This window comes from Pelodiscus sinensis, chromosome 5 (assembly GCF_049634645.1).
Source record: "Pelodiscus sinensis isolate JC-2024 chromosome 5, ASM4963464v1, whole genome shotgun sequence".
Taxonomy (NCBI): Eukaryota; Metazoa; Chordata; order Testudines; family Trionychidae; genus Pelodiscus; species Pelodiscus sinensis.
This window is the reverse complement of record NC_134715.1, coordinates 56,139,779-56,165,058: the sequence shown is the minus strand read 5'-3', so window position 1 is coordinate 56,165,058 and position 25,280 is coordinate 56,139,779. Positions and strand designations below refer to the sequence as shown.

General features: G+C 41.2%; 1 protein-coding gene across 12 annotated transcripts in view; it reads right to left on the bottom strand.

Moving 5' to 3' along the window:
* TMEM131L (transmembrane 131 like) overlaps window positions 1-25,280 on the bottom strand; it is a 121,059-nt gene that overhangs the window by 94,718 nt on the left and 1,061 nt on the right. For 8 of the 12 annotated variants that reach the window (XM_075930079.1, XM_075930083.1, XM_075930082.1 and 5 more), the window contains exons 2-4: window positions 25,158-25,228; window positions 20,562-20,603; window positions 17,993-18,036 (exon numbers count right to left, since the gene is read on the bottom strand). In XM_075930079.1, the coding sequence (XP_075786194.1) occupies window positions 17,993-18,036; window positions 20,562-20,603; window positions 25,158-25,228 (157 nt within the window). The remainder of the gene's footprint in view (window positions 1-17,992; window positions 18,037-20,561; window positions 20,604-25,157; window positions 25,229-25,280) is intronic. The other 4 variants (XM_075930085.1, XM_075930088.1, XM_075930089.1 and 1 more) reach the window with 1 other exon arrangement.

Genomic DNA, 25,280 nt, shown 5'->3' with positions numbered 1-25,280 from the left:
TCATTTAAATGATTAACTGATAAGCCTGGGCTTAATTGGTTAATCCAAGCAACTACACAGACACACATACCCTTGCTGTCTCTGTATCAGAGGCAGCAAAAGGGGTGGGGAGGTGGGAGACATGCCTCTGGGGAGCTGGCTTTAAAGCTGGTTTCCCATCCATGCTGATTCCACGGAGCCAGCTCCCCCACCCTCCAACTGCCTCCCACAGAGATCGCAGCACAGGAGGCGGGTGGGACCCGGTGCTTAAAAGCCAGCTTCCCACGAGCACCAGATCCCACTGAGTAGCCTGCCATACATGCCTCCTGTGCTGCTGCCTCTGATAGACAGACAGCAGCACTGAGAATGAAAGAGACAAGTAGAAGCCAGTACATATAGGAAGCCCCCACACTCCCGCCCCCGCCCTTCCCTATCAGAGGCAGCAGCAGTAACAGGCAGGAGCCAATATGCATGGGAAGCCAGCTTTTAAGCTGGCACTCCATGCATGCTGGCTCCGCGAAGCTGCCTCTCCCCTACCCCCCTATCTGCTGCCTCTGTGTCAGTTCCTGCCCCCCCCTCCATATAAGCATATAAACGGTAAAATTTCAAGCAGTTACATGTTTACATAAAAACACAACAGTTAACATCCCTACTTTTGTGCACCCAAAAGTGCATTATCCTTCTCTAAAAAGGGTTTATGATCCAAACTAAGGGGCTGCTCCTGCAATCTGTTTGGCTGAAAGTTCAGCAATCTACTGGCATGGAACAATTTTTCAGGTCTGATGCTTAAATTCTGACATAAAAACAGGGAAGGTCTTAACTTGGTAAAAAAGGAGAAACAGAGAGCAGAGACAGCAATTACAACAAAACATGAACACATCTTGCTTGACAGATACATTCTGGTTTTGTTTTATTTCTTAAAATATATTTTCTCACCACTTGAGAAGTTTGATCACTGTATTGAGAAGGACTATTAAACCATACCGAACTTGCAACTAGGCCAGAATGTGGTGGCTTGTTTATTAAGTACCATTTCCTGCTGACAGCATATAGCCCCAATGCTGTATGAGCTGCACAGGCTGCTAAACGATGCCTGGATTAAGTTTAAGAAAAGAAATCCCTAAACCTATGGAAATCAATGAGAATTTTGCCATCGAATGCAATCGAGTCAAGATTTCACGGATAGCATTTTTGACCTCTAAACATTTTGTATGTTCCATTGCCTTCTAAAAGATTCAAGGATAAGAACCCTTTTTTATCTAGTCTGTTCTACTAGATAACAGGAGCAACAAGTTCGCCCAGAAATTCCTGCATGAAACGTAACAATTTCTGGTTAAGATAGAGTACATGTTTTAGAATGGCATCTCATCTTGATACACTTTGTATCCTTTCAATAAATTTAAAATACACTGCCATTTTCAAAGCAGTGTATTATTAGCAATAATCATCACTAGAAATATGAGAGTGAACAAGGAAATCCAGAGCAACTGGTTAGAAAATAAGATCAATGGCTTTCAAAGAGGCTGTGCAAATGTCACATTGAACAAATTACCGAGATAACACAACATTTTAATTCAATAATGCAGATTTGTGAAATTTTGATTTTATATCAATTCTACTGGGCTTCAACCTGGATTTTCAATCAATATAAACACCACTGTTGATAAGACAAAATATGTGGTGATGGTTTGCATGTTGATTGGCAATTGACCACTCAAAATACAGTGAAACCTTTGTTATCCGGCACTCTTGTTAACCAGCATTGCCCCCAGCCACAATACTGTAACATCTTCAGATGCATAGGCCAGGCTTGGCTTACCATGATTGGCTTAATTTTTTATTTAAGTAGTATTAATCATCTTTAATTCAAAATAGAAACGTGAGACCAACTGCCTCACTACAAAACCACCAAGAATAAAAACATGAATTTTACTATTACTGTCCATTGATTTTTCCTAGGTTGATGGGACCCTCAGATAACCGGAATTTTTAGATAACCAGAACACCCTAATCCCCGAGCGTGCTGGATAACACAGGTTTTACTGTACATAGCTTGGAAGGCAGTAGGTGACTGACAAATTCCATTCTCCTGTTGAGTAAAATCTTGAAAATTGGGTACATTTCATTAGAGGATGCTGATTACAAGAAAAGACCACATCTGAACACTGATCTTTCTGGCAGAGATCATCAAGAAAGCCAATAAGCTTCTCTTAGGCTGTGTCTAGACTACATGCCTCTGTCGTCAGAGGCATGTAGATTAGACACATAGGCAAAGGCAAATGAAGCCGTGATTTAAATGATCGCGGCTTCATTTAAATTTACATGGCTGCCGCGCTGAGCTGACAAACAGCTGATCAGCTGTTTGTCCACTCAGCGTGCTAGTCTGGACGCTCCCCTGCCAACATCAAAGCCCTTTGTCGGCATTCCTCGTGGGATGAGGTTTACCAGGGCTGCCAACAAAGGGCTTTGATGTCGGCAGGGGAGCGTCCAGACTAGCGCGCTGTGCGGACAAACAGCTGATCAGCTGTTTGTCGGCTCAGCGCGGCAGCCATGTAAATTTAAATGAAGCCGTGATCATTTAAATCGCGGCTTCATTTGCCTTTGCCTATGTGTCTAATCTACATGCCTCTGACGACAGAAGCATGTAGTCTAGACACAGCCTTAGAGTAGAGGTTCTCAATCATTCCATTTCTGGTCCCTTCTCCCCCCATGTTATAAAAATTCCATAATTCACCTGTGACAACTATTTTTCTACATATGAAAACCAGAGCTGACACTAGAGACAGCAAGCAGGGAAACTGCCTTGGGGTCCAAACTACAGGGTGCACCAGGAATCTACATTGCTCAAACTTCAGCTTCAGCTCTGAATGGAGGAGCTTGGGGACATGAACTGCAGCTCTTTGTGGCAGGCCTTTGGCTTTCTGTGCTGGGTCCTAGCACGTCTAACACCAGCCCTGCTTCATGGACCCCCTAAAACCAGCTCAAAACCTCTCTTAAAAGATTTCAATCATTCAGATACCCTTTGGAAATAATATTTTGAAGAAGATTCTCTGCAAAAAAGAAAAACACACACAAATCATCTATTTCACTCTCCCAGAGCCAAGTACATCACACTACTATTGCTGGCTCAATGTCAAAGGAGTCCCAAAGTCCCTCTTCACTCCAGGTGTCTTCCCAGTGGCACTGGAATGTACATTACTACTCTTGCAACCCTGGGCTAGGGTCCAAAATGCCAGATATGGCAGCCAATTCAGTAGTACATGGGGTTTAGTTTCAGCTTGACTCATGAGGCTTGAACCAGTTTCTAGTCATGCTAATAGGAAATGAGCATCTAAAATTCACACAATACTGAACAGAGAGTAAAACTCAAGAGTCTGCTGGGATGTTCCAAACCTGTAAGCATATTAAACAAGAAAGTATTCACCAGCATCTATAAGACACACGCGACTTGTTGGGTAAAAGGCAGAATTTCATGGTCAGGGAAGATTACAGGATTGGTTTTACACTCAAGTTACCAAAGAGAATTATGTTACGAGATACTGAAAAAAATTAAATATAAAAAAAAGTAAACTTTAAAAAAAAAAAAATTTTTTTAGAGCTAAGACTTGCACTCTGCTAAGCACCCTCCTCTGCTGAAAGGACCCAGCTCCTTCAAAGTCACAGGCCTAAAATAATTCAAAGTCCACCCTGAGATGTTAATTTTGAAAGTTTGAGATTCATGCATGAAAACTATTCCCTATAGCTACTAAGTTACTCTCTCCCTGACTCAACCCAAAATAAAGGACATCTACATCCAGGCTCTTTGGAAAGCCAGAAGGGGAAGTGAAGCTCTCAGGGGCATGGAAGATGATAATACAATAAATATCAGTGCTGTTGGTGATCTGTGTGATTAAATGTCAATGCTCCCAAGCAGCTGCAACATAAAGCTTGGAAATTCCCACATCACATTCCTGAGAATATGTGGGTGGGGATGGAAGGTAGTTGAGGTTGAGAAGAGGAACTAATGAACAGATCATAGCTAGGGTGCAAAATGACTTAACTGCTTACTACCTTGCATTTTATAGTTCATGATGCTGAGGCCTGCTACCTACAACCTTAATTCAAAGTTGGGGTGGAGTGGAAGTGGCGGGTTGCATAGTTATACAGTATGGACATACAGTATGGACATACTATTATCCTTCAGCCTCTTAATGAAAACAATCTGGTCTCAGGGGAAACAAAAAAGAATGATGAATAGCTGCAAATGAAAAATTAAATATAGAAACAAGTAGAAAAAAAAAGATTGCAACCGAGATCTTATTTATTACTTAAAGTCCCTTACACTATTTCCTCCTACACTGGAATTGTTTATGTTTCAGGAAGTCTTTCCAAACATTTGAAAATTCATCAAATTATCATTAAGTTGATATATTAACTCCCTGAGACTGGACCCTTTTAATCCTTAGGGCCTGCAAATCAACTGAAGTAATTTATGTGAGGTTTATCACAACTGCCACGATCCCATCATCAAAGGGAAATGTTTCCCAGTCAATCTGGCTCAAAGAATATCAAGCTATTTGCTGCATCCTCCCTTAACCAGGATATTGTTATGAACACACAAATACAAGATTTTAATAAAACTTATTTTCATTATAAAAATCTCATGACTTTCCTAATATAAAAACCACAGGGAATGTGTGAATCACGCTGCATCCAAGATACTTTAGTGGTCTGATGACAGCACAAACCACACTATCACTATTACAATTAAATAGAAAAATACAACAAATACAGTATTTCTTAATATCATTTTGCCACGGTCCAAGTTAGATGTGACTCCTTTGACCAGAATAATAAGCTGACCACTCAGTGGTAACTTGCTGTCACAGAATAAGAACCTTCCTTCCCAAATAGCTATTGGACAAACTGGATACTAATTAACATTTAGCCCAGTTCAACTAGATATTTACAAACTTAGAGCTGAATTTATAATTGAGGCAAGTAGCCAAAACAAACAGATAAAACGAGAGCTTTACTTCACTTTTTTGACCACATTGTATATTCAAATTACCAGAGCAAATACCTAATTATTGAAACGACTGAGGCTGACACACCTTCTACACTTAGCCACCTTTTGTACAGACACCATCTGCAGGGTATGGAATCTGGATATCAATCTCTTATTTCTCCACATGAGAGAGATAAATTCTAATTTCCAACCAACCCTAACTAGTTCCAGGGCTGGAATTTAGCTTTCCAGAAGTACATGTCTGATGTAAGAAATAAATAAGGAAGAATCATTTGGCTGGAAGAAGTCATTGAGATAACCACCCAGAGGCACTTTGTTAAAGCGGAAAAGTAGGTTGTGACATCACTTAAGTTTCCTGAAGGGGAGGACTAATATTTTCTTCATTTAGATCAAGTTAGTCAACATGCATTAAGCTAACTGAGAAAAGGGGAAGCAGGAAATGAAGCTTCCTGTTGTATGCTAATTTTATTACATAACTCAAGATATAATTCTCTGGGTTTTCTTTTAAATAGTCTGCCATAGTTTGTGTAAAAGAGAAGAATCTGAATACATGTAATGTAGTAGTGCCCCATCTCAACACAGTTAAAACTACCTCGCAATCCTCTAAATCCACATTTGTATTTATGTACCAACCCATAAGAATTACATTTTCTTTTAAAAGGCATCAATAAGTCATTCTGAATTAGTGATGTAAAATCAAAGCATTTTATAATCAATCCATCATATGGTTCTTTACCCAAAAATCAGATAGTGGAATTTGTGATAAACATGAGCATTTCTAATGTAGAATTCTTATGTATTAAATATAATAATAATAAATCATTGCCTTTTCACATTGGTTTTAACAGCTCCTCGCATGATTTTTACACACAGAAGAGAATCACTACACCGAACTTACACAAGAAAAACATAAAATAAGGATAAGGGAAAGAAAAGATAAAATTATCAATGATGACAGACTTGTCATGTACTAACACTTTTTTCTGTATGTTCTTTTCCAAATATAATCGATCCTCTGCAGCCCCTTTACCCAATCAGCATAATTGCCTTTGTTTAATAAATAATAATAATAAAAAGAATCTACTCTATTAGTCATTATTGTTCCAAACAGGGCAAGGTAGGATTAACAAGATACATATTTTATTCCAGGGATCACAGAAAATGTAATATGTCCATAATGGTCTTGCACTGCATTTGAAGTGGGAGAGTATATAATCATACGGTACACTGCACTGGCATTTGTCAATTTGTCATATTGCTGTAGAGAGACATTAACAGTCTGTAACACTCTGACGGCTGTCTATGCTCTTGTTTTAGGAGCTGAACAAACGTGGACACAGAGAAACAGATAGGATGTCCCTGTGCCGTACGTATTGAGGAAAAGAACTTTTCTGGCTCTAAGGACCATGAATTCCAGGTGGGCTCAAAAAACTGCACACGCACATGCGCACACACACATTTCCATAGGACCACAAATTGTATGATTCACTATTGACCTCCTCTCATACTTCCAAGTTACACCCACACAAATATATCCACCCTCCTCCCTATATCAATTTTCTATAACTGAAACACAGTGAAGCAAGCACTGACAAGGGTTCTTGTCCTCCAGCCTCTTGCTCACTTCTCCCTGCCCTCAGGACAACTCCCCAACTCCCTCTGCATCTCTCAGATAAGATAGCAGGGCAGTGAGTGAGTGAACCCACTGAAAAGAGAAGAGGTAATCTCTAGCCACCACCAATCCTTGAAGTCCCTGGCAGCTGGCTGAAAGGGACACAAAGAGGCAGAGACCAGGTATGGCTGAATAAAGCTGCAACACAGAAATCAGCAGGCCATTTATATGATGCTCCTCAGTGTGGTATGTGTGCACCTGGGCCATGAAAACACCACGTTCTAGTGGGGCTCAGTTTCAGGATACACAGCAGCGCTAACCTCAAGAATTCACTCTCCAGACTAACAAAGCCTAGGAAGATCAGGAGAGCTTTGTCACAGTTCTGTATCCCCCTTCTCTGGTCACAAAGAGCACTTACTCTTAGGCTTCCAGCTCCCCAGATCACCTCTCTTGGAAAGAGATCTGCACATTTCTCCCTGAGGAGGGTTTCCAGCCTACATAGGCCTGCTTTAACTTATTAGAGGCTACAAACAGCATAATTTCCCACAGCTGTAAGTTACTGCAAAGTTTTCCTAAGCAGACACTTTTATTCTTAAGGTAAAAACCTTACAGAGAATACATTAAAAAAAAAAGAAAAGAAAAGAAAAGAAAAGAAAAGAAAAGAAAAGAACCTATACGCAGGCTAATAAATTTACCAAAGATCACCCTTACCTGCCAAAAAGGCTTTAGTAAGCATCTGTCCTTCAAACCCTACCAGGACCTGTCTAAAGTCAGAAGCTCATTACTGCCTTGGCTCAGAACAAGCACATCTATTGACCTATGAGTGACTCCTTTAGACAGTCTGGGCTTCTGATCTTGTCCTTCCTCACATAACAGGTGATTAACAAAGGTCCCCACCCCAAGGGGAAGCTTTTAAAGGCTAAGTACCTGCATCACTGAAGAAGAAAATCTGCATTAACTTCTCTGGAGATATCCTGGGGAAACCCACTTAACTTTGTATGTTCACATTGTTTCAAACTGTACTTTGAAGCTCCTAATAGCTCCCAAAGATATATCAGTCATGTCTCCTTATTAGAGAATAATGTTACATGCAAAAATAAACCAGGGATGTGAACCACTAGTCAACTATCCAATAAGCAAATGCTTATCGGATAGTCGACATGCTAGTTGACTAGTCATTTGCTGCTGCCCTCCTTCCCCCCCCCCCGCTATCTCTATCAGAAAGAGGTAACAAAGGGGTGGAGAGAGGAAGGGGGTCTCCACCCAGCACTGCCACTTTGAAATGCCACATGGAGCCTAGGGTCAGCAGGAGACTCTCCCACTGACCCTGGGCTCCCTGTGGCACTGTTGCTTTGAAACACCGCGTGGAGCCTGATGCCAGGCTCCCCTTTCAAAGTGGCAGCAGGGCATGAAAACCGGGGTCAGCTGGACCCTAGGCTCCATACAGTGCTGTCGCTTTGAAACACTGCGGGGAGCACGGGGCCAGCGGGGGATTGCTTGAGTCTTCCACTAGCCTCACGCTCCCCACAGTGCTTTCACCTTTGAAGTGTAGCAACAAGCCCTATGTTCCTATGCGTGTTCTTCTAAACTGGGCTGTCACCCAAGGAAACAGGGGGGGAGGTGGGGAGGGACAAGAATGTCCGTTTTAAGCTTATGTGAGAAAGCAAATCTACAGACCAAGGGTGCACTGAAATGACAGCCTGCATCTTCCAGCTAATTAAAGTTCAGTGTGGCAAGAGAGAGACACATAACATTTAATTTTTTCCAGCTCAAGTACAGATTCTGTATTTTTCTCACACTATCACAAAAGCTAAAATGCATTAGCAAGAATAATTTAGATGAGTCATCTCCTTCACAATGTTTCACCAGAATATCAAAAAGATGAGGGTAGGAGTCTGACTTTTTTTTTCAGATTATGATGGATGGACTCATATTCCATTAACAGTAGTTCTTAGAAAGGCATGGAATCTGACACACAACACAAAACACTTGGCCTGCACCGGTGCTGTAATTTCTGACTTTGATTAAAAGTCTCTTTAAAATGTAGATGACTCATTTGTTAGCATACAGCACTGCCATGAAATACACTTTTGGATAATCTCAGGTCTCTTGTTCCACAGGTCAGCAGACATACCCTGTTAATAGCACATGAGCCCTCCTGTTTGTAGTACTCCATAACATTTTAAATATAAATGTATAATAACCTAATATGAAGCAATGGATAAAAATGCCAGGCTCTCTGGACCTACTGGTATCCAGGGATGAAAGATAAACCAAGTCTCATCGCAAAAGTTTTTCTGAGGAAGTTGCATTTAAGACACTGATTATTAATAGACTGTTTTTCTTCCATAAATTCCATATGGGTCCTTCTAAATGCTTTAATAGAATGACATCTCCAAGATATTTTGGAGGACGGGTGAGGAATGAAAGAGATTTTTATTAATTTAACATACAATAAAAATGCAACAGTTAACTGTGTGGGCTAATATAAACACAAAACAGTGAAAGTAAGAAGCACATAGTATGTATGGGTCTCTAGAACAATTACAGTAGGATAAATAGTTGGGAAAAGGACTGAATAGGTAACAGGGCTGTTTTGGATACTACAGCAGGTCTCAGTGACTCAATGAAAACATATGAAAGCCAAAAAAAACCTGTAAAAGAAAGGACTATGGAGATGCCAGCTGGTGTTTCATCACTACCCCCAATTTAGGAAGCCAGAAAGGTATGGGGGTATTCTAGAAATGTTATTGCCCTTCCCAGCCATCTGTTTTTCCCTTATTAAGATATGCTATACCTTTGCAAACCACTTTGATAGTTTTCTCCAGGGAACAGCAAAAGACAGTTTTCCAGTCAGTCAAACCTTGTGAGCTTTTCTACTCTTTTAGCGCAAATAAAGGCACCTCCAGATGAAGTTGTTGAGAAATTTTACAGATTATATCCAAAATAACATTGCAGTTTAGAAGCTTAAGAGGGGTAGCCATGTTAGTCTGTAACTGGAAAAACTTAAAACAACAACGAATAGTCTAGTAGCACCTTAAAGACTAACAAAACATGCAGACGGTATCATGAGCTTCCATGGGTATAACCCACTTCTTCAGAGACTCCAAATGAAGAAGTGGGTTGTACCCCAAAGTTCATGATACCATTTACATGTTTTGTTAATCTTTAAGGTGCTGCTAGACTATTTGTTGTTTTTTTAAAATTATTCCAGTTTAGTTTACAATGGAGGAGTAACTCCACCAACTGTAGATTAAATCCCATTTTCCTTCACATTGCCACCAGGAATTTATTTACATTTTTCTGTTCAGAGAATGAACAAACGAACGCACACACGTACACACCCAGTTTTTGGATCATTTAGAAATGCTGAAAAACAAAATGTAACTCTGAAATAGCCCCTGCACTCTAGTGGCGGTAGACTGAAATTACTGACTCCCTGACAATTTGTTGGAGCCATATAAAGCCTGCTATTGCAGTGGCGTATTAGCTATTTTTAAAAGGAAAAATTAACTGAAGAGAAATGTTTCTGATACTCCCATGCTCTACTACAAAAGCTTAATTCATTCTGTATATGCTGGAGGCAATTTTTAATTTGCTGCAACTCCATTTAATTGAAAGTAAAAAAGGTTTAAATTTAAAAAAATAACAGTGTTGCATTTTTTATTTTCTGAATAATCTATATATAGTAAGAAAATAAGTTCCACTAGACTATTATGAAGATTTGACTTCTGCTCAGTATATCTCCAGTGCTTAAGGATATATCATAGCTTCATGCAGTTATCCCCCCAAAACTGGGCATTTAGGAATTAAAACATCAAGGTCAGGAGTACCTGTCCCGTACAAAAAACAACCCATCACTAGCTATCCTAAGTTTCTTGCCTTTGTAGGTGTCTTCACAGATACTCTGAACTGGTCTCCAGCACTATAAACTTATGATTATGGACAGCAGTGCACATTCATTTTAGCTAATGTGAAATGTGCCAATTTTTCATGTCTTCTTTTCAGTATGCAATTATAACTAAATTGCACTTATATTTGGGAATATGTTAATCCACAAATACTTCACCGGTTTCCCAGTCCAGATGAACTATTGAACATTTAACCTTCATCTTATTGTCCTTGAGGATGGCAACTAATAAATCAAGAACAACACACATTATACTTCACTAATGTCAACTAAACCTCAATGACCAACACCAAGAAAAACTAAGTGACAGCAGTATATAATACAATGTTGTTATTCTCTCTTCCTATATTTATCTCTGCTATCTTTGCCAACTCTGGGGTGGTATTACACAGATAAAGCAAAGACTGGTATTAACAAGAGTAATTTTCCTTGACAAGTGAAAGGGTTAAAGAATTCTAACCACTAATTCTTACTCCCGACATTGAATTCTTAGGGAGTTTGGAAACAACTCAAAGTCCATATCTTCAAGTACACTAAGCAGTTCTACTCCACCAGGTCAAATGCCCTCTCAATAGCCAAGGGGAAAAGTTCAACACAACAAAACTATTTGATTGGGATAAGTAGATCACACATGACTTTCCTTATGTTATTTGAGACTTGTCTACATGAAACAAAGATGTCTAACCTGTTAAAGTGGATAAAATATTTGTTACTACTATATTATTGGAGGGAGGGTGGCTCTTTAAGCATCTGTTTTCAGTCCTTCCTTTCCCATTAAGTACCATGGTACATGCCTTTATAATATATAAGTGCACAGCAACTTTCCTTCTGCGTACATTAATCAATGTGAGAAGTAATTTTAGGACAAGCTTTTCTATAAAATACACACTGAAAAACTGTAACAAAAGACTTGAAGGAGAAAAGTATTCAGACTTTTTTTTTAATTAATGAAATAATTCTTCCTTTTTCCCAGTAGACTGGATAAAGACTTCATAATGGACATTTAGAAATTTCAAAGGTATCGGTCTCTGTTTATCAATTGATTTTGCAATATCTTTGGCTACTCTATGTGCATGTTCTAATGAGAAACAACTGGGTAATAAAAATAAATGTTGTTAAATGCTCAGAAGTAAACTATTCTAGAATGCCTCTAATCCTACGAATTGAGTTTCCTTCCAACCCCAACCCCAACCTTCACCACATCATGGGCGTTTGGCATGGAAACCCTTTATCATAGCTTGGTTTATCATGTAACCTCTCAACAGTTTCAACTTCACTTTTTGGTTTTTCATTTTTACCCTCAGCTAAATTAAGTCTAGCCACAAGATCCGTCTGAGCTTACCGTACTCTATCTTTCACTATTTTAGAAAATTGGGCAGCATTACAGACATTATCTTCCCTCATTTCACACAAGCAGTATTTGCATGTCCAAATTCAGCTGTTCAAACTCTGAAGTATCAACAGTTTGAAGAAATAAGTGTCAGCACTTGTCATTGATTTTCTTCTGCTGCTAACAAGTTTGTTGATGCCAAACTTGTTTTAGTTATGGGGGTAGCCGAGTTAGTCAGTTAAAGAAAAAAAACAACAAATGGTCTGGTGGCACTTGATAGACGAACAAAACATGTAGATGGTATCATGAGCATTCGTAATCTCATGATACCGTCTACATGTTTTGTTCGTCTATAAAGTACTAAGTATCAGAGGGGTAGCCGTGTTAGTCTGAATCTGCAAAAGCGACGAGGAGTCCTGTGGCACCTTATAGACTAACTGAAGTGTAGGAGCATAAGCTTTCGTGGGCAAAGACCCACTTCGTCAGATGCATGAGTATAAAGTACTACCAGACCATTTGTTGTTTTAGTCAGAGACCTTTCCCTCCAGTTCTTCAAATGCAGGAATTTTTTTAATAATAGAATGAAATAACATAAAAGGTTGTTTCTAAGTAAATGAAGCTTTTAATTTGGTTGAAGAATGTATTCCAAAAAAGTACATCCAACCATCTAAATACACAATGGCAGCATTTCCTACACTAACCTTAATAGCCAGAAGACAGAGGCAAGCTGCCCAGCAGAGTACAAGCAATCAGGGATGCAGGAATTGTAACCGAGGTAACTAGCGACATCTATCTCCCTCTGCCCCACTCATGCCAGACATCTGTCAGATCACAGAACTCCAAACAAAGCATTTCAGACTTGTTGGTTTAAGGTTCTTTCTAAAGTGTATTACAAAGGGTTTTGTCAACTCTCTCCGTATTCATATTTTAATATTGTTTAGGCATTAGCCTATGTAGATACTTGGGTACAAATATAATTAATAATAATAATAATATCTACTCCTCTTACACGGACCACACAAAGCACACCTCAGATGTTTCTGAAATGCACAAAGTCAGTCAATAGACTGTTAATGCCTTTGTGATCATTTTTCTAAAATTAGATTAACAAGCTCCCAAAAGAACCATTAGCCTAGCATTAGACTTCCCAAACCATGTAATGCTTTGAGAAGATAACTTTTTCTGTGTTTCCCAAGATCCAGAACTCTCTCTGCTTTCTTTGGAGACCTTTTTGATTGACTTTCACCATTACACCTGCTACTTTTAGCAATGCCGAGAGTATGCAAAATTTCCTTTGAATGCCTTGCAAGTTTCCTAGGTCTGACGGCTATATACTAGGAATTGTCAACTACACAATTAACTGATAATCCTGGGCTATCGGTTAATCTTGTTGACTAAATGCACCCCACCCCTCCCTTGCTGCCTGTTTCTGGCTTTAAGCAGGCTCCCCACCAGCACCAGATCCGCCTCCCCCTGGCCCCGCACTGCTGCCTCTGATAGAGAAGCAGCAGTGTGGAGGGCGAGGGGGGCAGGCAGGAGCTCCGAGGGCACAACTTCCCTTCCTCCCCCCGTTGCCTCCTACAGAGCTTTAAAGCAAATTCCTCCCAGCACCAGCTCTGTGGACCTGCCTGTTTCCCTCCGCAGTGCTGCCTCTATCTGCCACGAGCAGCCTCTGTCCACAGCAGCAGTCCCTGTCCACAGGGGATCCGAACTTCCCACAGACAGAGGCTGCTTCTGCAGAGCAGCATCTGTCCATGGGGACCTCAGACCCCTGTGGACAGGGGCTGCTGCCACCCAGCACTCCTGCCTCTGTATCAGAGGCAGCAGCACGGGGAGTAGCAGGCAGGCTTCAGTCTGCGTAGGGAGCTGATTTTTAAACTGGCTCCCCTGGAGGACCTGCTGCTGCCTCTAATACAGAGGCAGCAGCGCAGGGTGGCAGGGAGCTCCCCGGGGAGCTATCAAATAGTTGCATAACCACTAAGATATCATGCAGTTACATGAATGTTCAATGACAAAATATCTAGCATCCCTAATACATACATCACATTCCCAACTATGGTATACAGTACACTACCAGTTAGCTTCCTGTTCACTGCTTTAGGAAAATAAAATATGTTCCGAATACAGGAAACAGGATCTGAAAACAAAGTAACTAGATAGAGGAGGGGAATCAAATTTTTATTACTATCTTTCTTAGCTATCTTTTCTAGCCCTTATTCACAATGTCCAAATAACTACGGCATCTGCTAGAAAATACAAAAACCAGCTTAAAGGGCATATGCAAATTGAGAGCTATACACAATAAAACTCCATTAGTCCAGCATCCAATGCTCCGGGACTCCTGATGGTCCAGCACCATCAAGAACCCGGAAGTGCTGGGGCAGCCGGACAGGCTTCCCCCATTCAGCTGCTGCTGAAATTGACCAGCAGCTGAATCGGGGAAGCCGGGAGCAGAGCAGCTGGGGTGCTGCCAGATTGGTCTCGTAGCCCTGCTCCTCGGGGCTGCGGGACCAACCCGGCAGCACCCCAGCTGCTCTTGGGGACTCCTGGGGCAGAGCAGCTGGAGTGCTGCCGGGTTGGTCCCGCAGCGCCAAAGGACGGCGCTGCGGGACCAACCCGGCAGGACCCAGCTGCTCTGCCCCAGGGGTCCCCAAGTCAGCCGCTGCTGAAACAGATCAGTGGCTGATTCCAGGAAGCCTGGGGCAGAGCAGCTCTGCCCCGGGCTTCCTGGAATCAGCCACTGATCTGTTTCAGCAGCGGCTGAATCGGGGACCCCTGGGGCAGAGCAGCTGGGTCCTGCCGTGTTGGTCCCGCAGCGCCGTCCTTTGGCGCTGCGGGACCAACCCGGCAGCACTCCAGCTGCTCTGCCCCAGGCGTCCCCAAGAGCAGCTGGGGTGCTGCTGGGTTGGTCCCGCAGCCCCGAGGGGCAGCGCTACGGGACCAACCAGGCAGTACCCCACCTGTTCTGTCCCAGGCGTCCCCAAGAGCAGCTGGAGTGCTGCTGGGTTGGGCCCGCAGTGCCTAGGGGCGGCGCTGCGGGACCAACCCGGCAGCACCCCAGCTGCTTTGCCCCAGGCGTCAGGATTCAGCCGTTGCTGAAACTGACCAGCAGCATCAGTTTCACCAGCAGGCTGAATCCGGACGCCTGGGGCAGAGCAGCTGGGGTGCTGCGGGGTTGGTCTCTGCCCCAGGCGTCCCCAAGAGCAGCTGGGGTGCTGCCGGGTTGGTCCCGCAGCCCCGAGGGGCAGCGCTACGGGACCAACCGGGCAGTACCCCAGCTGTTCTGTCCCAGGCGTCCCCAAGAGCAGCTGGAGTGCTGCTGGGTTGGTGCCGTAGCGCCGCCTATTGGCGCTGCGGGACCAACTGGGCAGCACCCCAGCTGCTCTATTGCAGGAATCCCCGATTCAGCTGCTGCTGAAACTGACCAGCAGCAGCTGAATCAGGGACGCCTGGGGCAGAGCTGGACTATCGTAAGGGGGGGCTATGAGGGGTCTGGGGTGGCATCCCCTCCCACCCCACACCAGACCTCTCATAGCCCCCCCTTCTGATAGTCTGGCATATCTGATAATCCGGCACCCCCTGGGTCCTAAAGGTGCCGGATTATCGGAAGTTTACTGTAGATACATTTCCAGAGCATTCAAGTATGAAAACAGTTTGAGCATGCAGGGTATCTTACAAATTTTACTTTCACATCTAAGATCCATATTTGAGATGGATTAGCCATTAATATATTTTAAAACAATCTGAGTAGTTAAAAATTGGTCACAGGACCCATCACAATCTCAGGAGCTATTGTAATCTTTTACCAATATTTTTATTAGCAGTGCCCTTTGAGCCAGTCACACAAACTACAGGGAAAAGCAAACATCAAAGGACATTTTTTCTCCCAAGCCCCATGTTTCTGGCATCTAATCAGAAGCACAAACATCATCTTCATTTGGTCCTGACTTCATCTCAGCAATGCTTAGAAATGTATTAAAAACCCTGCCTGGAAAATCTTATAGGTCACAGGCACAAACAGCAGGACAAGAAACCCCAGTATTTATCCAGACAGAATCCCCACTGTTATCAATGGAAGTTTTGCCCAAATAACACCTAAAGGATTTGACCCTTCTTTAGAAGGAAAAACGAGGTAAAGTTATATCTATTACCCTAAATAGCTTGGGCAGCAGCCAAAGACATCACATGTAGTACACGAGCAGGAACTGTAAGCAGCAACTGGTAGAGGTAACAGCCACTGAGCTATTCCATTCCTAATGCCATCTTTATCATTCTCTAGGACTTCAGAGACAACAGAGGTAACAGTTTTTATTCTCTCCTGGATTATGCATGTTTCTGACTGCATATTCTAGGCCAGAGGTGGGGAAACTAAGGCCCCGGGGCCAGATGCGGTCCTCAGCTTGTCTGGATCCAGCCCCCGACGCTCAGGGTCCCCCAAGCATTGAGGAACCTGTGCTGGCTCTCCAGCTCCCTGACCCCTCCCACATACACACACGCACGCACTGCCCTACCGCAGGACTGGAGCACACAAAATCTACTATATCAATCAGTCCTGGAGCTCCCCAGCTCTGGAGCTTGGGATCACAGCATCACTCACTTAAGTTTTGCCCAGCCACCCTCCTATCATAATGACACAGAGGGTCACAGGCACTGAGAACACCTGGAGCAGGGAGCTGGGCCTAAAGGTGTGGGATAAGAACCGCCCTATGAGAGGACTGTGGGAGGGGTTTGTTCTTCCATCCTCCCCTCAAGGACCTTTCCTATTCACTGGGCTGTAGTGAGCTCATTCTCCAGGTCTCTCCTCTGCCTTACCCCTTACTTTCCAGAGCCCCCTTCCTCATCAGGCTGGGAATAGAGTACCAGTGCCAGGATGGAGGTTGCTGGTGAAGGTGGTCAGTGCTCCCTTGGTAGGGGGTGAGGAAGCAACAGCAGCAGAGAAGAACACTAGCATATTGGTGACCTCCCTTGAATTTGTACCCTAGGTGAGGTTTTTCCTGCGTTTGTAGACTACTGTGGAAGTATGTATGTATATTGCTCTTAAAAAGGCATAGATAAATGATTTTTCATATCCATTATTTTACATACTGTTTCCCCTGAACCTGTGCTTTAACTTAATTTACCGTGACCTCTCAGTGACTTTGGATAAATTATGCTAAAACAAATCTGTAGCTTTAGATACTACCCAACCCTTCAAAATGAAAGGATTAACATTAACAGAAACAATACAGTTAAGAGCTACCTTTCTTAAGAACTTTATTATTTATCTAAAAGCTCAAGAAACTTAAAGTTCAGGAAACATATGGAGAATGATTCTTTCAGCCCCTCCCCCCTGAAAATCTTTCTAAGAAAAATACAGCATAATGGTCTGTGGAACTTCCCGAGGTTATTTATTAAATGTGTTAATCTGCTTTCAGAGTTCCTGTACTTAGAGATCTGTTGAAAATCTTACATTGTCTATAAGAAAGAACATATTTTGAGACTAGTCCTGTACTTATTTTTCCTCTGAAGCAAATTCCCAGACTGGCGTACTTTAAGATCACCTTCTCTGATTGATTTTTCATCACAATACAATACACTGTTGAAATATTTGTTTATACTGTTGTTTCCTTTATCTTTGAACTATGATTCTTTCAGCCCCTCCCCCCACTCCAATTCTTCTATCATACCTCTGTAATATCCAAGTGTTAACAACACTCACAACGCCAGCAACACTGTAAGACTATTATAATTTACAACTGAGATTTAAGACCCATTACAGGTTCAAATAACTGACACATTATGAAAGATACATAAAGTCTGTTTGCAAATGTTTGTGCAAAAAATATACACATCAAATACAATTTAATCAAATACAAAGTAGAGATAAAAAATTAGGAAGACATGGCAAGAGAACATTTTTCTGAGCCTGGTAAATATTTTACTTTATTTCCAGCTTCACTGGCAACACCTAGCATTAAAATTAATTGCTAATGATATTAGTACTCTAGCTTTAATGTTATGGGTATTTCAAGTGTATTATAAAACAAAATGTGAAGTCAGAATACGAATTGTTAACTAATCTGTCCAGTGACAACTGAAAGTGTTTTTATCTGTATAATCAAGTTTTATAAACTGACATGAACTCTAATATCCATGGTTTAAGGTTTTGCTCACCTTTGCTCTTGTGGATGCTCTTCTACATCCTCCTCAGAATCAGTCTGATGAACAGAAAAAACACTGTGTAAGGATTTAAGTATCATAACAGCATATAGTGAAAATGTATTATGCTTCTACCCAATCCCACTAAAATTGACACAATCATGAGTCACTAGAAAAAGACAGAAATTATAAAATAATTAAGTAGCTCCATTTGGTATATAAAAAACCTACATTAAGTAATCAAACAACATCTATGCAAGATTTAGGATTTTACTGCTACGTAATATGGTTAATCCATTATCTTTTCCAAACTTTGAACTAAATGTATTTATTTCTGATTGGACAGATGTACCTATTCAGAACTGGATGTACATGTACAATTCAAACAATTAAAATACAGAAAGAATTAAAGAAAAACCAGTAACAACATTAAACACTCCCAAATCATAAAAAGCAATCAGTTCTTCTCTAAAAGTACTTGTGCTTATTCAATGCATTCATTACTCAAGGTTTGTGAAAACAGACCACAACACACCTTGAAGGTCTACAAACTCTGGCATTTGTCCGACCAAAGGAAGGGAAGCAGGTTCTTAAATCTAAGACACGCCAAAGAACACATAAGACCACAAACATTTTTAGGGATTATGAGCATAAACATCATAACAGCTCACAATTGCTGAAATAAAACGAGAAGCGAGGTGGTCTCCAAAATACACAAGGCACAAATCATGACACTTTGTAGATCAAAACACTTTGAATTGCACACAGAAGTAAAACAGAGTTGTGGTTGAATATGCTTGTCACAGGAAATGTCTTTAAACAAGCAAATAGATGTGTTCAGAAGCAGATGAATTCTCCAAGTGCTATTCAGGTATAATGCAAATTACGGTACAACAATACAATCTGCATAGTCAAAGTCAAAGTAAAGTTTAATATGTTCTCTCAGCTACTGAAGCACCAGCTGAAAGTCCCACGAGATACTCAGCTTGCAAACCTGAACAGCAAAAGGTGGGAAAACACTGCATGATGAAAAGAAAAGGCAGAACTTTAATGACTTCATCCAACTGCTTTCCCATGCTACCTCTAGCCCAGGAAGAGCTCTTGATTCAATCTCCAATTTTGGCTTGACATTGGAGAAGGGATTAACTATCACCGAGGACCAATAAATGGACTCTCAGAGCTGTGGGGATTAAAGCCCACCCAGCAGCCTCACAAACCCACTGAGCAGGCTATGGCAGAAAAGAAACATCCTGGAGAGTTGAGCAACTGCTAAATACTAGCCACAGGCCTATGAAGAGAGGAAAAAGACAAGCACTCAAATACAATTGTGTCTACCTTTGCCAGGGTCAGCAAATGCATCAATGCATCATTGGTAAATGGCATTAAAAGCATCTGATAGATTTTTTAAAAAGGCAACACAGACAGCTAATCTTTGTCCATTGCCAGAAGCAGATCAACCACCAATGAGACAAGTGCAATCTTCATACCATATCCAGGCTTGCAACAAGGCTTCTAGGATTTAAGAAAACCCAATAACTTCAAAACCTTTTCATAAACTTTCCTTTAAAAAGGAGGTTAGTAATTCACCATCTCCTCAGATGGTTCCTCATCATCAGCGTAGCAAGAGATGTTAGTCTCTGAACCTCCTAGAGCGAGGGGTTTTCATTGTCCTCTGATAAATAAGCTATCATCTTCCCCACTAGACTTTACCAACTAGAAGGGCGGTAAATGCGGTTTCCCAGTATTCCCCATGCATTTCAAAACCTCTGTGAGACTTTAAATTTGAATCCCCTCAAATAGCTACATCACAACAAAGGCTAGCAATCTAGTCTGATTCTAAGTGGTATTGTCCACAGCCATTAGCATTTTCCAAGCATGAAAACCTAAAATCTAATCCTGTGTTATCTCATTCTGCATCACCAGGCTCTTCACCATTCTTTAACAATTCTACTGTTCAAGACTTCACATTCACGGTGACGGTGGTGAAGGTATCCTTCCACATCTGTGGTACAGCTATAGCATAAGATCTCAAACATTCATGACTTGGAACATGCCTTCTAGCTCTAGCACTATCTTCCTTCTTCTAGTTGTCAAAGGCGACCAATATATCATCATCATCTGGGAAGAACATGCAGACACTGAGTCTAACTGGGCACCACTTCATTGACTCTCTAGGACAAAATGATAGTTTGGTAGGACAATATGTTATCTAAGAAGTTGCCAGTCTGAACAGCAGCCATCCAAAATCTAATCTGTTCCGGAGGTAGACCAACAATAGAGGGAGTCCTGACCTCACAATAGAGCTAGAAATGGTAATTTTCATGACAAGAATATAACCTCTTCCCTCCAAAACTCATTTAAAAAACCAAGATTCAGCATATGGACAGTTGTGTGTATTAGGCTAGAAAGCATGTAGTAGAGTCCCATATTTAGCAGAAGATTCTTAGCAAAAACTGGGACAGTTTCTGTATTAGTAGTATGAACTACTGGTCACAAACACTCTAGCACTGCATTAAGAGGAATATAGTAAAGTAGAATCTCGGAGTTAACACCAGAGTTACAAACTGACAGATCAACCACTCACCTCATTTAAAACTGGAAGTATGCAACTAGGCAGTAGTAGAGACTAAATAAATAAATACATAAATAAAAGAGCAAATTCAATATCACACTGTGGTAAGCGTAAACTATTAAAATAAAGGGGAAGTTTAAAAAAAGATTTTACAAGGTAAGGAAACTGTTTCTGTACTTGTTTCATTTAAATTAAGATGGCTAAAAGCAGTTTTTCTTCTGCATAATAAAGTTTCAAAGCTGTATTAAGACAATGTTCAGTTACACTGTTTTGAAAAAAACAACATTTTGTTCAGAATTGCAAACACTTCAGAAATAAAAACAACCTCCATTCCCAAGGTATTCATAATTCTGAGGTTGTACTGTAATGCAGGGATGTAAAAAGTTAACCAGATAACCCAATAAGCCTTAGCCTTACCAACATGCTTACTTAAAAACTGGTTAATCAGAGGGCTGGCCGGAACAGTCCCCTACCCTCTGTGGCACACATAACCCCAGCCACCCAGAGCAGTCCCCCACCGCTGCAGCGTGACCCTGGCTGGTCGGAGCAGATCCCCTCCCAGACCCTGTCCCACCAGAGAAGCCCCCAAACCACAGCTTAGCCTGCCATAGTGGGTCCCCTGCACAGTCGGAGCAACCCTCCACCCATGGTGCAATGGGACCCCAGCCAGCCAAAGCAGCCTTCCACCCACAATGCAGCTTGACCCTGGATAGATGGAGTAGCCCCCCCAACTGCAGCGTGGAGGACTCCGCTCCTCCAGAGCAACCCCTTGCCTCCTGTGGCCCCACAAAACCCTGGCCAGCTGAAGCAGTTCTCTGCCCATGCCATAACGCAACATGACCCCAGCCAGCCAGCACAATCTCCACCCACACTGGCTGGCAGAAACAGCCCACCGCCCGCAAAAGGACCCTGACCATCCAGAGCTGCCCTACACCTGCAGCATGGTGGGATCTCGGCCACCCAGAGCAGTCTGCTGCAAACGACTTCACCCTTGCACCTCACTGCACAGTGGCCCAGGTGGCAAGGCACTGGCACCCACTGATACCGCATTATACAACAAGAACTGAAGTTAGAACCCTGCCATCTGACACCCAGTGTGCCAAAATTACTATATTATTATTATCCAGACATAAACAGGTACCAATGTTTAATATCTAACACCACTCAGGTCTCACCCTGCCTAATCTCCCTCAGCTCACTGCATTCTTTAACAGGCTATAAAACGTATGAATATTATTGCAATCCCTTTTACTACTTTTTATTCCAACATATTCAAACTGCTCCATGTAATTTAATATCACTACTTGTGGAAATCTGCTATCACTTGTAAACAGCGCCAAATCCACACTAGCAACATCTTTTACAGAACATCCTGCTGGCCTATTATACTTAATTTATGTCTAGAAATGTGACAGAATATAAACTCCAAAATTTTAAAGTAATTTAAGATATACGTGACACAGAAACCACAAAGGAAAAGTTCAGTAAATAAAGTAAAGTTCAGTGCAAACTAACTGTGATTGATGCCTTAATACTGGAAACTTCAATGTTTATATCCATACCCAGGATTTATTTTTAAATTGGAAAAAAAAACCCTCTTCTATGTGGAAGCTGAGTTATTCTCAACCAGGAGGATTTCCAAGTCACTCCTGACATCACAATATTCCCTTTAGTAACAATGTACTGAGTCTGTCTTGTAGAGTACAAATTATTAATTACCGTGCATTGCTTCTAGGATTCTGTCAGTAACTAACAAAATATACTTTGATTTTAAATGCCACTACAATGCTGATCTGCTGATAACTTTTTTAAAAAAGCATCTGTCAACAAAAACAAGTTGTGTTAGTGTCTCTGACCCATTTTGTGTGTGCGTGCGCGTGCACGCACATGCACAGACATAAGGAAAGTAAAGATTCATCTTCTCTACCCGTCAAAAAAATCTGTGCGCTTGTTTTTTTACTTTAGAAAAATCAAAACTATTTTTTTCCATTGGAGGACTCAAGAGCCTCTGTGCATATCTGGAGTTTTTTCAGTCTATAATTGAGAGCATTTGAGTGTTCAGTCCTTTACAAAGAAACTTTTATTTCAAGTGTTTTACTTAAATATACATTAACAAATTACAAACAAACAAAAAACCCCACAGAACTAGAGAGTCTAAATAAAAGCTACATCTGCTCTAATCAAGTTTCCCCTTCCTCATACTTGTGAAGTCAACATTCCTCTAGTTTTCCATTCATCCAGTGTCTTTCAGGATAAACAGGACCTACACTTGTAATGTTACAAACATGTTAGACTAAAAAAACAAAACAAAAAACCACCTTGTTCTCTTGTGATGTACCAAGGAGGCCTGAAAACAAGACATGAGCCCAGTTCTAACACCCCTTTTCTTCCATACACTTACAGATCATATACAAAAGAAACTACATAATAAAGAAACCAACGTAACAGTGCTGCCCAAGTCAGATTCAGAAAGAAATTATTTCAAAACAAATACAAACCAAAGGTGAGACATCAGTATCAGAGATTGCTGCAAGTTACTATTTATAGAGGACTGTCAGCATGCTAGATACGAACCAGCATGAAGCAGACAGACATTACGCTTCACACATCAATTATGGTTCAGTCTCAAATATCATGGAAGCTGTGCATAAGGCGGATTCATCACTAACAGTCTTAGGGGATTAAACGTTTGTAAAAGTTGAATGGAGAAAAGAGATTTCAAGCATAGGGATCAGCATAGAAGAAAATGTGAGGGGAAGTTGGGAGGGGCTCAAAAGTAACAAAAACAATGGGAGAGAAAAGCAGGAGGAAATGCTTAGACAGAACTTGATACTGTTCAGGTAGGCAAGAGGAAGCAAGAAGATGCTAAGAGAGTAATGTAAAGCAATTACAAGCACGTAAGTGTTTTGTGTAAAGCTTCTTTCCTTCTAACTTTACTTCTTTCCCAAATTTCGGTTGATATCATTTTGCAGTTATTGTCTTTTTCCATGCTCCTCTAAAGACGACACTTGTGGCACTGGCATAGCTGAAATTATAAAGCTGTTTTTTTCTTTCTACATCTAACACGGAATATAATGGAAAATATAAACATTCACCTGATCTTCAGATTTCTCTTCTCCATGGATTCAACAGGAACTAGCTAATGCTAAGATTGAAAACATTACTAAGAGAACTCAAAAACAAATCAACTGTAAAGGGTCTTTTTCAAGTGGCCCTGCTCCTCCCAATTGAACCTTATAAAATCATGCAGCTTTACTATGAAAAGTAAAAAAAAAAGTAGGGTTTCATCTATAATGTGTCTCTGTATCTTCCAGAACAAAACTATTTACTTTATAGTTAAAATACTTTTTCCTGAGTGGTCAGTTCTGCAAACTCAGCCTCAGGATTTAAAAATAAAACTGATCTTTTTAGCCTGCATATCTCTGGTTATACAGATTCTCTGCCTCCTGTTAATTAGCATTAAATCTAACTTTTTCCATGCTCTTCAAGACAAGATTGTAAGAGCATGATACAAACAGCAATAATTCTTGTAAATGCTTACAAATAATGCTGCCTTAACCCTAAAATGCAAAAAGAAAGCCCTGATATCTACCCACTTCTAAATCAATGTCCACATCATCAATTACTAGTAAGCTGACCAGGAAAGCAACTCTTCTGTTAGTTTTCCAAAGCGACTAGTCTACCATCAATATCCAACAGTAAAGAATGACATAATGGCTTAAGAGAGCAAAATTATTCTATCATCATTCTACACTAGAAGGCAATGTCCCCAAGGACTGATCTTTCCCATTTGTAAGTCTGGTGCCTTGAAGTCTAGAAAAGCACAACTCAACGCTATGGGCATAATCCATCAATATACATTAAATAATATGATTGCTTCAAATGCCATAAAGTCTGTACCATAGTTTTTAGCACTCTTTCACTTTTACTGTACCAATACCAACCATATACTTTACTATACATTTTTCTCCTCATGAAAAACTCGTTCACAACTGTTATTTTTAGTTTGATGTGATGATATATATTCACACATTTACTTGAAAAAAATTCTATCGTGCTAACATGGGGGGGGGGGACTGAGGAATATATGTGACAGAAAAAATAAACAAAATTATTAAATTAACATCTCTGGCCAAATGCAGCCAAAACGTGGTACCAATGCAAACTGTTAATAATATTAAACAAATAAATAAAACCCTAGCATTCTGCTGCTTATCTTCCACTTGCACTGCAACACTGCAGATCTTAGCTCAGTCTTTGTTGAGAAAGTCAGGTAGACCAACACTGAATTAGACTCTCCTTTCCCAAAGGGATCAGAAGCTGCTTGATGATATCTTGATGTAATCTTAAACATGGGTACTGCTTGCTGCTGTAACCCTGGCAAGGTGCAGTCTCAACCCCCTGCACACGCCCTACACCTGAACTTGAATCTACTATGACTCATGGTATCACATGGGGGACTTATGTTGCCAGGTACAGTGGCCACACGGTTTGTTTGCAAAGAAAACTGACATTAGTAGCGGACGCTGCTGCTGGGGACTGGCTGTTCAAGCTGTTTCTGCTCCTCCATCTGTGCACCCCCTCAGTGCTGTCACCATATCTCCTCACCTGAGTGGGCATCAGCAGCTCCCCTTCTTCAGCTTGCCACAGCTCCACCACCGTGGGGATTGGGTCAATAGCTAAACAAGCCAAACAAAACAACACACACTAAAATAACTCATCGCTTTTTAC